The sequence below is a fragment of the Filicampus tigris genome, chromosome 5, assembly GCF_054856515.1.
Source record: "Filicampus tigris isolate MCC_2025a chromosome 5, RoL_Ftig_1.0, whole genome shotgun sequence".
In the NCBI taxonomy this organism is placed as follows: domain Eukaryota; kingdom Metazoa; phylum Chordata; class Actinopteri; order Syngnathiformes; family Syngnathidae; genus Filicampus; species Filicampus tigris.
In genome coordinates, this window is record NC_141221.1 from 10,624,363 (window position 1) to 10,638,871 (window position 14,509).

Here is a 14,509-nt window from a genome sequence, read left to right on the forward strand (position 1 = left end):
GTGACGACCTATTCCTTAGTACAAAGACACACTCGAATGGAAACTTTTTTACATTTACAGCTAGGGTTGAACATTTAATCAAATTCAAATTGACATCACAATATAAAATGCAATGACTGGAGACAGTGTTGACTCTTCAAAATAAAATTCAGCTTTATTGTATTTAAACGTTATATACAACCAAACTCTACTTCACAAATGTACTGCTCAGGATTAACAAAACGTTTATAGTTTTTTGTGCATTAACATTGATAAATGTTTCAAAATAATTCACAAAACTGGATTGCACTTAGATACAACTGAACTCTATAAATGTGCAGCACAAAACAAAAAGTTTAACATGCACAATACAACATTTGATTCAATTATTCTTTAACATACTATAGAGCGCAGGTGTCAAAGTCCGGTCCTCGAAAACCACTATCCTGCGTGTTTTAGATGTTCCCTCCTCCAACACATCTGATTCAAATGATCAGAATCGTTATCAGCCTTCACCGCCACCCCACCGACCGGTTGCGGAAAAATAATAATAATAATAATAATAATACAGAGTCAAAAATGGATTGTGTGTTTTATTCACTCGTCACGTTTGACATCAATTGTTGAATTACATAACATTCGTTTCTTTCATCAGTTTGGCTACCAACATTTTAAGTGTACTCTAACTATAGCTTTGCTAATTAGCGAGGGTGCGTGGAGTGTTCATTGCTCCATCACTATCCCACTGCAAAAAAAATTGGACATTCAACAGATCTGTCATCCCTCCGGAACACTTTGTATTCACATGCAGTTCTGTTAAACACGGCCACGCAGTCACCAGGGAATCGTTTGGGAATGCTGTACCTGGGAGCAAACAGTAAATACACAGTTCATATACTGAATACTTAACTTGGATAAAAACTTCTTTTTTTTTTTAACTCACGCAGTGCAGCAACCACTGCAGGTACAATTCATGCAATCACTGTTTATCCAAGATGATCCAACTGGGTACGTTTTATTATCGAGCTTGTCCAGGCAATGTGTTGCGTCTAATGAAAAATAATACATGTGGAGACTATAGCAATTATTTCATGAATACAGCACCAAGTATTTTTCTACGTTACCTGCATCATACACTTTAAAATAGCAAGCGCCATTTCCTAGTGACAACACTGCACATAGCAGCAAAGCCGGGTATGCTATCTATAGGGCAATCGAAAACAATTGTATTAGTATATTTTGAAAGAAGCCAACAGTATTTTTGCCATCCAAAGTTAGTTATATCAGGTAAAAATAAAAAGAAGCAAACCAAAATATCCATACAAGTTGAATTTACCATTGTTGCAAAGCGTCTCATCAGACTGAAAAGAGGCTTGGGACTCAAATGATCAAAGTGAAGGACAGTAGAAGTACCTTTGGCAATAAATAGAATGAAGTCAGGGGTGGTCACAACCTCTTTATGTCAATAAATAGAAAATATCACACACGATACCGCATTTTTGGCAGTGATATTACCAAACTTTCAAAGATCATTTGGCAGATAACTCCACTTGGTAATTGTCAATATTAGCTTTCTAGTAAGAGAACATTAACATATCCATTGAGCATTTCCAGCGTAATCATTTTTCAATCACAAATTGCCTCTACCTTGAACTAATTACCCCTGCTCTTCGTTAGCACAATTATATGATAATGGAGACCATTTTCTCATGGACCCCCAAAAAAGTACTTCATTTTCAGTTGATCGTAAAATGTGGTGAACTGGCGTTCTATTCACAGAATAATGTATGTTAAACAAATTATATTGTGCAACCATTGATTTAAATTAATTCAAGGTTTTTGGGGGTTTTTTTGGAGGCAAATAATGCCTCTATAAACCAGATCTGACTGGGCGTCACCTAACCGCCACCGAGTTCCCGTCTGCATATTTAAACGACCCAAGTGGTCCCGACTTTGCTCGTGAAAGTCGGCCGAAGTTTGCAGTCGGAATCGCTAACGGACGCTCCGGATTAGAGCCAAATTGGGCAAGACGAGATCGGTCGAACAAAAAACGAAATGATCAAAAACCTTATAAAATACGGGGGAAACGTAAAAGTTGACAGGTATGTTTTTTCCTGACTCGACGAGTGTCAGGAGTGTGGATCGGACCGACTGGGACCACGTGGGTTGTTTAACTATGCAGTCAGGAACTGGTGGCGGTTAGGCGATGCCCAGCTCTGCTATAAGCCACGGTGGTGGCATATTCATCCCAAAGTCAGTAGCATAATAGTTTCCATACAGTCCGTCATGTCCTCTTCCCTTTGCAGTACTGTACTGTGAATCAGAATCAGATTGTCTATATTTCTTTGAAGACAAATTCCTGCAGAACCTACTTTTTGTTTTTGAGCAAAAGTAAAATAAACAAGTCTACACTTTTACGCATCTACATGTATATTACAAAATAGTGTAATTGTTTTGAATTATATTGAAATATATTTATTTTAAAGAATATAATTTAAATACAGTACAGTAAGTCAAATGAGATTTTTTTTCATATTTTTTTAATGATATTTACGAATGATCGGGATCATCTGTCCTTCTTAAAAATCAAATGTACACTTGAGCGTTATACCTGTTGTCCGTCTTGGTTGTAAAAATGTATTTTGGGGTTATGTCGCGAGAACAAACTCTACTCCATTAGAGTGAACTCCAGTCCCCGTTTTGCGGTAGCCCTTACGCGCCATAACCCGGGTTGCCAGTTTTGTCGGAAAGCAGCCTAGTTAGCTAACGTGGTTTCACACGAAGCCTAGGGCTGTGACATTTCTACATGGCAACACCATTCACAACAAAAACGAAAGCAATCCAACGCGTACTGCTTGTGTCGTTTATGTAACGTATATTAGTTACGCCTAAATATGTACATACCTGTATTAGTTGGGTACGCAAGAAGACTTTGAACCATTGCGACCAAATATGGCTCGATAGGGGCAAAGGTGAGCGACGTAAACCGCTTCTGTTAGCTTTTAGCTAGCTATGCTAACTTTAGCATGCTAGGCTAGCCCACCCACAACAGTCACTCACTTTTTTATGGCGGTTAGGAGTGTTTGTTTAGCAACATATAGCCGTCTGATTAAGTGGTGCATTGCGATGTACATCATTTGTACGTTCAAGCCCGTAAAGAGTTCACTTCAACTCGTAATCAGAATGGCGTTGTTTTGATCAGGGTCATGGCAGGGAGGTGTTCAGAGAAGAAGACAAAGCAGCTGTAAAGCTTCTGAAGATGGATTTTTTTGATAATTATTGCTCACAAACGTGAGAGAGTTCTCCGTAGACTCTGCTATTCTATAATCGAGGACTAACTGGATTATAGAAAACTATTTAAATATAATTGTGTCGAGCAGTCTTAAACATTGCTACAATTGTAGTACTGTATTGCCTTTTAATATTGAGGTATATTTCTGTATGTATGCACAAAACGGCCTCACGTTCACAGATCAGTGATGGTAAGTACGGTAATTACTATAAATTTCTTCCAATTTCCCAATATTGATAATGTTATGTAATGTTAAAAGGGCTTGTTTTGTAAATCAAGGATGTCTTTACATTATCGTGTACAGGTGTTTGACTAAGCCATGTATGAGTTTAATTCGTTAAGGTTCATCACTTAGATCTTTTTTCATGAAGAAAATATTACTGCATTGTATCGTATAACAACATGATAAATGAAAATGTCGAGTTAACTCATTTACCTTGGCTTCTACGTCTATTATTTTAAATATTTCCCAAATTCCTCTTAACTTCCCGCGGAAATGTACCTGCATTTTGTGGGAATTTTCCACCCCTTTGCTACCTAACTGACAAAAAGAATTATCTATATAATTGATTAATAGTGGTGATTAATGGCTATTAATCAATTATATAGATAATTCTGCCCTAGTATGGCAGTACCTGAGCATGGTCTTCTTGTGATGAAGACACCCTTGCGAGGCTGCGCTGAACTAGTTCATCACGCAGTGTTCGTCACCTCAAAACAATGAATGTCGGGAACTTTATAAACCAAGGACCGCCCTCTGTCAAGTGTTTTATACTTCATCACTCTCCTTCAGCTGTGTGTCAAGCCCAAGAGGTTGTGGAGCCCTTCCCAGGGTCCATTTGGGCCCAGGAGGAGGATGCATCGCGGCTGGGATAAGGACTACCAGATTTCGGCACGAAAGATGGGGACGTCCTTGCTCTTCCAGCTGTCGGCTCACGATCGGGAGCTGGACTTGGTGTGTCTCGACCACAGCTACGCCAAACCGTGGAACGCTCACCCGGACGCCAGCAGCGCGCGGCCCACAAGAACGCTGTTTGTCACCACTCGCCGCCAGCCAGAAGTCTCTCCGTGAGTTTTTAAATTTTTTTTTATATAACAATGCTTTGTGTCTACTACGGTTTAAAGCAGAAGTAACTAATGTACCACAACAGCAAGTCTATGAGCAACATCATTAGCTTATTTAATATAGCCTACCACCGCTAGTTAGAATGTATTTGAAGGCCCCCACAAGTGGACCAGGGTAGATGCTAAACATAAGCTCTCAACAGCCGACAACAACAATTTTGATTTTTTGATTTGATTTTATCTTCTATTGCAGAGATTCAGAATCTGTTATCGACGTGGAGACGGTCACCCCCACAGCAGTTCCTCTGTATGATAACCACAAAGCTCAGAGCGTGATGAAGGAGTGTGAGCGGCATGTCCTGTTTGCTCGCACTGTTGCGGACTGTCCCCCTCCTCCTGATGACTGGGAGGAACACATAAACAAGTAAGCCAACCGCTTGGAGCAAGTCAACGTAGAAAAGCGTCTCTATCACAGTGTGTTTACGACCTTGTCATTGTTCTTTCAGGACTATGTGGTCTGTCGCACAGAACAAATTGTTCAATAAAGTCCTAAAAGCACTTCATGCTGAAAGATTAGCCCGCTTGGCCAATGAACATGTAAGTTGCGCTTGTTTTGTGTATTTATATCATTCAAGACAAGACAGAACCCAATGTGTTTGAAATATGTACTGTATTATAGAGAAAGTGACATACTGTGATTCCTGTTGAGTGACATTTGACATAAACACTCACCAGACACTACTTTGGGTACACATTTTTTTGAGAAAAACTAGACACATACAGTGCTGAATATATATTTTTTTAAAAAGGCGTCTGAATACTTTCCGTAACCACTACTTGTGAGAGGGTAAACATCTACTCCCATCTCAAGTTCAACTTTATAGAGTACTTAAAAAGCATGCACGACTGTTCAAACAAAGTGCTGTAAATAAATAAAATTGAAAACAAAACAATTGAAAACAAAGTCATATTCTCATGCTGAGTCGAAAAAGGGGGAAAGACAGTGAGTTTTAAATTATGTCATCGTTTCCACAGAGTTGTCTATCCAATTGCTTTTGTAATAACTAAAGACTTTATGGCCAGCCTGTAATTTACACCTAAAAATTCTCCCACAATTGTGGACCACTAATTGTGCTGGGACAAAATGTAATTTTTCAAACAATTTCATTTAATGTTGCTAAAATGAGTAATTGTCATAGTAAATTCAACCAGTGCTGAGTCAAAACTCAAAAACATCTTTGTTCACTGAGAAAGATATACAAAGCTTACATTTCTAAGGGGATGTACTCATTCATGTTGAACTCTGTGTGCGTGTGTGTGACCCCATCCCCCAAAAGGCATCCAATGAGCCAATATTACGCAGGATAGCAGTGGACAAATGTGCCAGAAAGGTGCGGCACGCCTTAGCCAGTGTGAACTGGGAGACCAAGCTGACGCAGTGGTTGCACACCACTCTGATTGAATCGCTGAGTCTCGCCATGCTGGCCGCCTACTTGGATGTCCTTCAGACTCTCAAAAGCAAGGTTGCTTCACGTCGGACTATCACACGACTCCCTGCTAAGCGATTTGTGCTGACCCGTCATTGTCGTTTTTGTCCGGGAAGCTGCCGTCGCTGATCGACAGAATGTTGCTTCCGGCGGCGAAGACGGGTTCTCCCAGTGCCGAGGCCCTCTCACTGCTCCTGAAGCGTCCGTGGGATCCAGCTGTTGGAGTTTTGTCTCAAAACAAACCGGTACAATTCAACACTTATTAAAACTTTGTGTAGTGCATTACGGCAAAAAATAATAATAAAAAATGCTTGTGTCTTCAATGTTTCAGAGCAAGCTCCCCGGATCACCACTCATCCTAATAGCACCATCAAGCCCGACCAATCCAGCCGTGTCAACATCACGACGAATGAGATTCTGGCAGTCGCAGCTCTCCTGTTTTGGCAAGGTGGCGCATGCATATTCTTACTTTTTACTCACTCTACGAGGCATTCTGCTCTTGGTGTCTTTCCAAACAGTGCTGATAACAACTGTTTGTGTGTGTCAGGTCATCCCCATACACACTCATGTCACCAGTGGCGCCAATATTGGCATTACCCAATGTCTGGAGCACATGCTGGGAACCGTTCGAGCAAAGGTCATTGAGGTAGAGGGCGTTGTTTTTCAATTTTTATTTATTTTTTGTGCTTTTCCATTTGTGTTGCTGTCAGTATTATCTATGGTATTTTTCATGTACTACTTACAGTTTTCAAAACATTCTGTTTTGCTTTGTTTTACGCCTCAATTTTTACAGGTCAGCATCAAATCTGAATATCTGTTCTCAATTGCTTTACCTGGATAAATAAAGGTTGAATGAATATTGTTCAAAATCATAAGGGATTATGAATAATAATTGCTAAATTTTCCTAAAAACATCAGTTTAGAGCGGCCACAACTTGGTCATCTTTATGGATTGTTTTTATCACACAGAACAGTAATCTTAGAATGATGGAATTTGCACTAAATTGCCAACCTGTATAAGATTTTAAAAAGTGATGGTGCTGCATTTACAGGTGCATCTCAATAAATAAGTAGTTCAATTTTAAAAAATGAAACTCATAATTTCATGAAATAAATCATTTGATATAAGACATATATCAAATAAATCATGTCAAGGTACCACTGTATATTACTATTGAGCTAAATAACTTTTCTGTGATAATGTAATTATTTGGGATGCACCTGTATTTGGGCTGCATCATCCCAACTCATGTTTTTGAATGGAAAGATAAAATATGCAATAATTTTAGTTCCTCAGCATTTCAGTTTAAGGCTGATTAATCATTGTAATTGTAAACATTTACCCTAACGTTTGAAAAAATATGAAAAAATGTATAGATAAATTCCTGGGATTGAATGGCTGAACTATGATACGACAAGTATATTCGTCAATGGCAGTGAATGAGTTAATTGTTCAGCCCTAGTCCAGACTTTGCTGTGATGCCAACGTGAAAAAAGTAGGACCGTGTAGAATTGTGATGTTCCTACAGCGGATTGACTGTGCCTCTCAAACTTGAAAGGTTCGCAGGCACTTCCCCCACAAACCCGTCATCCTGGTTGGTTGGAATGCTGGCGCTCTGATAGCTTGTCATGTAAGGATTCTCATATTTCCAAAGTTTGAATTGATGGAGGCCTTTTCAGCTAATTTAATCGTGACTACTCGACAGGTTTCCCTCATGGAGTACCTGACCGCCGTCGTTTGTCTCGGCTTCCCCCTGCTTACAGTCAACGGTCCAAGAGGGGTGAGCCTTCAAGGAATTTATTTGATTTTGTTTTTTTCTGCTTATTGCTTGTAGCCAATGGTTGATGTATATGTGTGTATGATCTGCAGGATGTAGATGACCCGCTGCTGGACATGAAGACCCCAGTGTTGTTCGTGGTTGGTCAGAACGCTCTGCAGTGCACCGTCGAAGGAATGGAGGAATTCCGAGAGAAGCTGAGAACTGACAACAGCATGGTGGTGGTGGGAGGAGCTGATGATAACGTCAGGTGAGTCATGGTGTCTGACGTAATGTCCTCCAAGTACATTTACAAATGCAGTCAATCGGTTTTATCTTGACAGAATCAGTTCTGCAAAAATGAAATCGGAGGGACTGACGCAGACGATGGTTGATCGCTGCATTCAGGTTGGTGCTTGAAATCTATTTCTCCCTGTGTTTTTTTTTTTGGTGTGTGTTTTCCGCAGCCTCGTAAACCCAAATCATCAACGTTTTTTTGGTTGTTGTTTCACTGATCCGCAGGATGAGATCGCAGACTTCCTGTCTGGCGTCCTCACACGGGCAGAGAGCCACAGTCATGGCTCAGGGGAAACGAGGGACCTAGACACAGAGAAGAAAAGGAGGCCTCGACGAGACTTCCCTTTTGACATGGAGAGAGGACGGCCTTCCTCGCCCGCACTCAGACTGCCTATCTCTCCGTCAGGTTCAGAGGTCAGTTAATGACAGCTTGAGGCATGAGCGTTCATCCAAGGTTCATTTGTGGTGTGGATTTTCACGGAAAGCCAAGAAAAGCTCAACTGTTGGCTAGTAATGAAAGTTCTTCCCTAGTGCTGGGCAGTGGCAGTTTTTTCTTGATGCTTCTCAGAAACGTTCTTAATTTGCACAGTGAGGTGGATTAGTGGTCAGCACTCACGTCCAGTCACCCGGCACATACGTACACACTGGCTAACGTATTGCGCAGTTGACAATGCCAGCTTCACTGCCTTTTAAAGCCATACACACTCAAAGTCACAGATATGACAGTAGAACTTGATTAAATGGAGAACACTTTGCCGTAAATATCCTCCCACTTGTGTTTACAGGATTTGTCCAGTGTCTGCAGCAGTCCCACTTCAAGCCCCAAAACCAAGACTGGTCTGTCGCCAGCGCAGAAGTCCAGTCTGATTACAGCCACACAGCTCCTCAAGACCCACATGCAACGCTCTGGCACAGTGATGTCACACAAGCAGGCTCAAGGTTAGAAGAGAGACTGCAGTGAAAAAGCACATTCTCACACGAGCAGAGGTTCTACTCTCATTTTGTACCGAGTTCTGAATTTAAACTTAGGACTTGGGGTAGACAACTGAAAAAACTGCATATGACATAGCTGAGGAAACAGATTATTATCAAAGCAAAGAGCAAAGAAGACGTGATTTGTATACAAATATTCTTCACGTCCCATCTTGATGGGGCAAGATGGAACGTAACTGAAATACGCTTTTGTCTCCTTTTCTGCAACCTTCCTCTCTGGCCTCCTTCCTTCCTCCTTCACAGCTCAGTTCGCTGCTTTTATGAAACAAAACATGCTTGTGAGGAAAAACCTTCCTCCTGGTACTCCTCCTTGTATTTTTGGTAAGTGGCTATCCCTCTTTCTTTCTCTCTCCACTCTTTTTCCCCCCTCCTCTCCTTGGCTTCCACTGCCCTCATAGGGCCCCCACGCTTTCCACAAAGATGTCAGGGAAAATCAACTCTAAGATGCAATGTCAGGGAGTTCCCTACCCTCCGCTCTAATAGACCTCATGCCTCAAACCACTGTCTTTTGAGTATTATCAAAAAAGCGCTAGTGCCACTAGGTAGATGTAAATTAATTCATTCTCATCTGTTGGTACAATATTTTCGGATATGATGCATGCAGTATAACTATATTGTAATTCTACTATTGCAATACAATATAATACTACACAGCGCATTGTAGAATTGTTCCATATTATGATGCAATTTATAATTCTTAAAGTGGTATAATGTGTACTTAAAAGCCCACTTGTGATTTTATACATCAGCACTGCCTTGCCTTCACCAACAGCCTTACTAAAAAAAAAAGAAGAAGAAAAAAAATCGCCATTCCTTTGTGAATTTTGTTTGGTTCTGTTTTGTCACATTCATATCCATTGTGTTGACTTCATTTTGAAATGTATACGATGCTATCCCTTCATGAACCCACCATGTCTCGTCCTGCAGTGACAAGTGATCAGATGGAGGCGTTGGACAGAGATGAACTGAGAGCTCGCGGCAAGAGGCGGCTAACCCCGAGCCCCACCCCGAGCAAAGCTTCCAAGCGGGCCAAAATCAAGGTCACGCTTCTTTCCCAAAGCGAGTCGGCTGGGGCCACCATCAGCCCGGCTGTACAGGAAGGTACAAATTAACATTATCTTTATCTACATAGTGTATGACAGTGAATTTTACATTAGATAGCTCAGTGTTGTCCAGCTTTTATCGCACCGAGACTAGCTCTGGGTGTCAATTTAAGATGTTCAATAAATGCACCAGTGTTTTCAGTCTTCTCTTCAACACTGCTTCCTGAATGATACTTTTTTTCACGACAGTATTAATTCTAAGAAAAAGAAACTGTGGAACACCGGCCATAACGATGGTTTTCTGTATACAGTATTCCCTCGTTTATCGCGGTCAACGGGACCAGAACGAACCCCCCGCGAAAAGTGAAAAACCACAAAGTAGAGCGACTTGAAACGTGTCTTTCCACGATATGGCTGCCGATATGGCTGTATTTTTTTCACTTTGTTTTTTTTTTTTTATGAATCTTTTTGAAAACCCCGCACTGCACTGTGACCGCGAAATGGCGAGGCATTACTGTATACTGCACCACATTGAGTTTACAGAGGCAAAGCCACAATTTTGACCTCGGTGGCCTTTTTTTGATTTGATGATTTTCAGCAGCACATACTGGGTTGTGAATCCTTGCTATGGATAATGGGCTTTTCTAAGTGTGCAGCCAAGCTAACAGAATTTTGACATTGGATGTTGTCTTTGTGCAGTGGGTGTTTCTGGAAAGCCTCTAGTAGTGACAATGGGACAATCTGTGGCCGGAGCAGTGGAGCTCTCTGGACTTCTCACAGGCCAGCGGTAAGCTAGTCTGCCCAGCTGCACGTGGCCATAATAACCAGTATGGTACAAAACCCCTAACCACACCCATGCCCCATTCCCACCTAGCTGGACAAAACAAGCAAACAAACAAACCAAAAAGTTTGTCTGATGCAAAGGGGCTGTTGCGCACTATTAAGAAAACGGAGAGTTTTGACCACAGAGCACTTTCTGAGGTGGCTCTTGAGTAGACTGGTGGTTATGTGTGTCACTGCAGGTCTGCTAGTCTCTCAGAGGTGTCTGGTGCCCTGTCCCCAGGCTCCAGCTCCTTCAACAGCGGGCAGCCTTGCATGGTGTCAGGGTCGTCCGCACCAATCCAGGTGCAAGCTCCGGCTACCGCCCAAGGTATCTTTACCATGCCCCCCCGCGCTTGATCCTACTCGCAACTGTGCCGCTATAGCCTCTGCCGCGCAGTGCTATAGCCTCATCACTGCCAGGAGCCACTCTGACCATTTTTGACTGACATCAAGCTGTGTGTGAGAGCTGTTTTGAAACAAATGTCATCGATCACCTCTTACACCATCACTGTTTGTCACTTGTCCTGCCCTTTGGACATGTGGTGCGTGTTGTGTGTTTCCACCCAGTTCGAGGTTGCCTGCCACAGGGCTGCTGCATGGGTTGGGACGGGGATAGTTTTTAAAGATCGATCATGGTAATTGTGTCTGTGTGTGCAGCATCTTCCGCCAGCAGTTTGCTCCAAGGACTAAGTTTCAGTCTTCAGGAGATCGTCACCAAAGCACCTAGCTTGCCCTCTGCGGAAGCCTGCACTGGAAGCACACAGGTATGACAGCAAATGGACAAAAGAAGGCATGTGAGCCACATATGGCCTGCTTCCTTCTTTATGTCGGACCACTGAACATTTACCTTCATGAGCATTAGCTTAAAGTTTCCGCTGGCAATATGTTACAAGCGTCTGTGATGCCACCGGACTAAAAAAAAAATAGCCTCTGTTCGGAAATGAGTCATAACCTGGAGTTGTGTAAAAAGGTACACACATGGACTAAATTGTAGTTAACCTTCCTAATGAAATAATAAAATGATAATAATAAAATACACAAAAATCTTATGACAATTAACCAATGAAATTCAGACATGGATTTAGAATTTTGGTTCAGCAGTAATTTACGTTTTTTTATAGGCATTCTGTGGCAAGCCGCACGGTCAGGTCCTGAGTGCCGTCTCCACCACCACCAATACCAGCACTCTACTCCGCGCCGTTCCCGTGGTCACTGCAGGGGGCGTGGCCAAAACCAACGCGATCCACCAACTACTCACAAATGGCGGACTGGCCAAGCTTGCCAGCAGTTTGCCAGGCTTGGCCCACATCACCAACCAGACCGCCGGTATGTCTCGTACTGCCAAAGGGCGACGGCCACGCTGACCGGCAGCGCTGTTCAGCCAACACTCGCTGAGCGAGGATGCTTGTGTAAGAGGGCAGCTCTGATGACCAAGACAGCTTCTGGAGACAGACTAGCAGTACAATAGAATTTGTACTGTGACACATTTCAAAAAGTCAGGTCAAAAAAGGTTTTTACTTTGCGTTTTTTTTTTTTTTTTTTTCATGCACTGTTTAGGGAGATAGTATAAATATATGAAGCTGTAAATAATTGTGTGTCAAGTTGGTCAGCTATTTTTGGTGTGTGAAAGACTAAATTTTGAAGCTGTCATTTTATTTTTATTTGTCTCGTCATGCCATACTCTGTTTGGTAAACGCTCCATTCAGTCACCCGCATGTAATATCCACAAATGCAACAAATGCTGACATGTATTGACATGACACAACCTCTGTCCCTGTTGCAATAAAAACTGGAATCATACTGGCTGTTAAATGCTTCTGTTTTCCCCCCTTTTTTCTTCAGTTTCAACTGCATATGCCATCCCCCTAAACTAAACCTGACTCATTTGCTGTAGTCCTCATTTCTTTGTCGAGCTACCAGTTTGACTTGCATGGAACCGTAAGACCATTCATGTCCTCTTAGTGGCACACTTGCATTTCTATTGCATTTAGTGCTGAGCATATTTTATTGTGTGTCGTCATTAGGGCAGAAAGCCCCCTCATCCATAACAGTGATGCTTCGAGGAGCGCAGCCTGCAAGCAGAGCGGGATCGCTCAGCCAAGCTGCTGAGGTGACACCTGCTCAGAGCAGTGAGTCTCAGGTGCGTCTCATTTGTTGAATGCCTTCAAAAGTATGAGATTGCGGAGATGAGGTAAACGACGAGAGGGAGGCGGGTCATGTCACTTTCCACAATAAAACTGTTAGCTACTCCCTTTCAACCTTTTTTCGTTAGAGGTCCCTGTCCCAGAATTTTCCATCTACTCTAGCTTTCAGCTACATGTTAGATTCATGGAAGACTAAATTGTCCATTGATGTGAATGTGGATGGTGGTTGATCGGTCCAGTGTGTACCCCACTTCTCTCCCAAAGTCAGATGGCCCTAATGAGGACAAGCGCTATATAAAATGGATGGAGTGGTGCGTGAATATAGACAAATGCAAAATAAGGGCCTCCACAGATGACAATGTGAGTGTTGCTATTTTTCGCCAAAAAGAAAATGTGTGCTTTAGAACATCCAGATAAGTGCTAATGTAGTCGCCCTTTTTCATTGTCTCGCGGCGTGCAATTATGATGTGTGAAAAAAAAAAAAGACAATTATGGTAAGTGAAATAATGGCTTCAGCTAAATCCTATCTGAGCTTGTCTAAATTGGATGTTGCGAGCTGCACCTCGGACGCTTTTTGAATCATGTGGATACAAAAAAATGCATTGTTTTCAGCATGAATGGAGAGCATTTATTCGACATTCATTTCTAAATAGTAAATACAAATACAACTTTAGTAGGACTTTTCAAAAAAGCCAAAATGCTCATGCTATATAGGCACTTTTTTTTGTCACGTAAACAATAGGCACCAGATACTATTTAGATTGGCTTTAGAAAAAAAATTACAAAATGCCCAAAAGTATTGCTTTATTATATGAGATGATCTCTCTTACTCTTTTCTTGCAGTAATCAAGTTTTTTCAAGTGACCCAAATGGGACCAGCATACTTGAGGGGCCCCTGCTGTAGTGATCTTTCAACAAGCTTTTGTCTGCGTATTGCTTCACTTGAGCTTCCAGGAACATCACGAGATGTAATAGTGGACACTTTTGTTGATTGAAATCTTAATCACAGTTAAAGCCTGGCACAGGAGTTAAGTGTGGTATAAAAACTAATATGTTGCTTGACTGTGCATCTTTTTTTTTTTTGTTCATCTAATAGCAGGAGCATATTTGTGTCTTTCATAGCAACATGGACATCAATATTCCAAAGATACGCTTATGTTCATTGAAGTTGCAGAATATATTTATAATGTATAATAATATGTACTGTTTTTTTTTTTTGCTGTTGAGTAAAAATCGTAATCCCCCCCCCCAATTTGGCCTACTATTTGCCATTCTACATTGGCCATCCCGTGTGTTTTCCCCTCAAGCCTGACCTAATGCTCAAGTGGCGTGTTTACAGCAGCAGCGTAAATACAGCCCACTCATCTGAGCAGACATCCTGTCTTACATTCTGCACGCAGATAAGGCCAGGAAGATTGTGTGCGTTCCCTCTTATATAAGGCACGCTTTGTTTGTCACTGCTGGCAAACCTGCTGGCAGTGGCGTCTCAAGCCTCTCTTATTACTGAAAGCATCTTTGTTTTCTGTTGTAGTTTAATCCTATAGAGGCCACAACAGTACACTATCACTGAACGTGCTCTGGTTTTACAAAGCAAAAGGTACCACCAAAGCTAGTGGGTTGATCTAACGAT

General features: G+C 41.8%; 1 protein-coding gene across 8 annotated transcripts; it reads left to right on the top strand.

Annotated features, from left to right (window-relative positions):
• Positions 1 to 2,759: 2,759 nt before the first annotated feature.
• Positions 2,760 to 14,131, top strand: kansl3 (KAT8 regulatory NSL complex subunit 3). 8 transcript variants are annotated; one of them, XR_015086765.1, is made up of 23 exons: positions 2,967 to 3,461; positions 4,065 to 4,339; positions 4,590 to 4,760; positions 4,843 to 4,933; positions 5,674 to 5,859; positions 5,940 to 6,068; positions 6,155 to 6,271; positions 6,371 to 6,469; positions 7,383 to 7,454; positions 7,530 to 7,604; positions 7,694 to 7,851; positions 7,925 to 7,988; positions 8,103 to 8,291; positions 8,663 to 8,816; positions 9,114 to 9,191; positions 9,798 to 9,971; positions 10,613 to 10,700; positions 10,936 to 11,063; positions 11,393 to 11,499; positions 11,857 to 12,061; positions 12,578 to 12,673; positions 12,760 to 12,875; positions 13,723 to 14,131. XR_015086765.1 is itself a non-coding variant. In XM_086030243.1 (22 exons), the coding sequence occupies exons 2-22, from the start codon at positions 4,128 to 4,130 to the stop codon at positions 13,723 to 13,725; spliced, it is 2,616 nt and encodes an 871-aa protein (XP_085886369.1). In that variant the 5' UTR covers positions 2,760 to 2,951; positions 4,065 to 4,127; the 3' UTR covers positions 13,726 to 14,131. The 8 variants fall into 8 exon arrangements, 7 of the variants coding, with proteins under 7 accessions (XP_085886369.1, XP_085886367.1, XP_085886372.1 ...); XM_086030243.1 differs by lacking the exons at positions 2,967 to 3,461; positions 12,578 to 12,673 and adding an exon at positions 2,760 to 2,951; XM_086030241.1 differs by lacking the exon at positions 12,578 to 12,673 and having other exon boundaries at positions 2,966 to 3,461.
• The last annotated feature ends 378 nt before the right edge of the window (positions 14,132 to 14,509 follow it).

Excerpts from the sequence above, each read along its gene's own strand:
- kansl3 (XM_086030241.1), top strand. Across the intron at positions 4,761-4,842 it reads TGGGAGGAACACATAAACAA|GACTATGTGGTCTGTCGCAC; the intron begins GTAAGCCAACCG and ends TTGTTCTTTCAG. Across the intron at positions 5,860-5,939 it reads TTCAGACTCTCAAAAGCAAG|CTGCCGTCGCTGATCGACAG; the intron begins GTTGCTTCACGT and ends TTGTCCGGGAAG.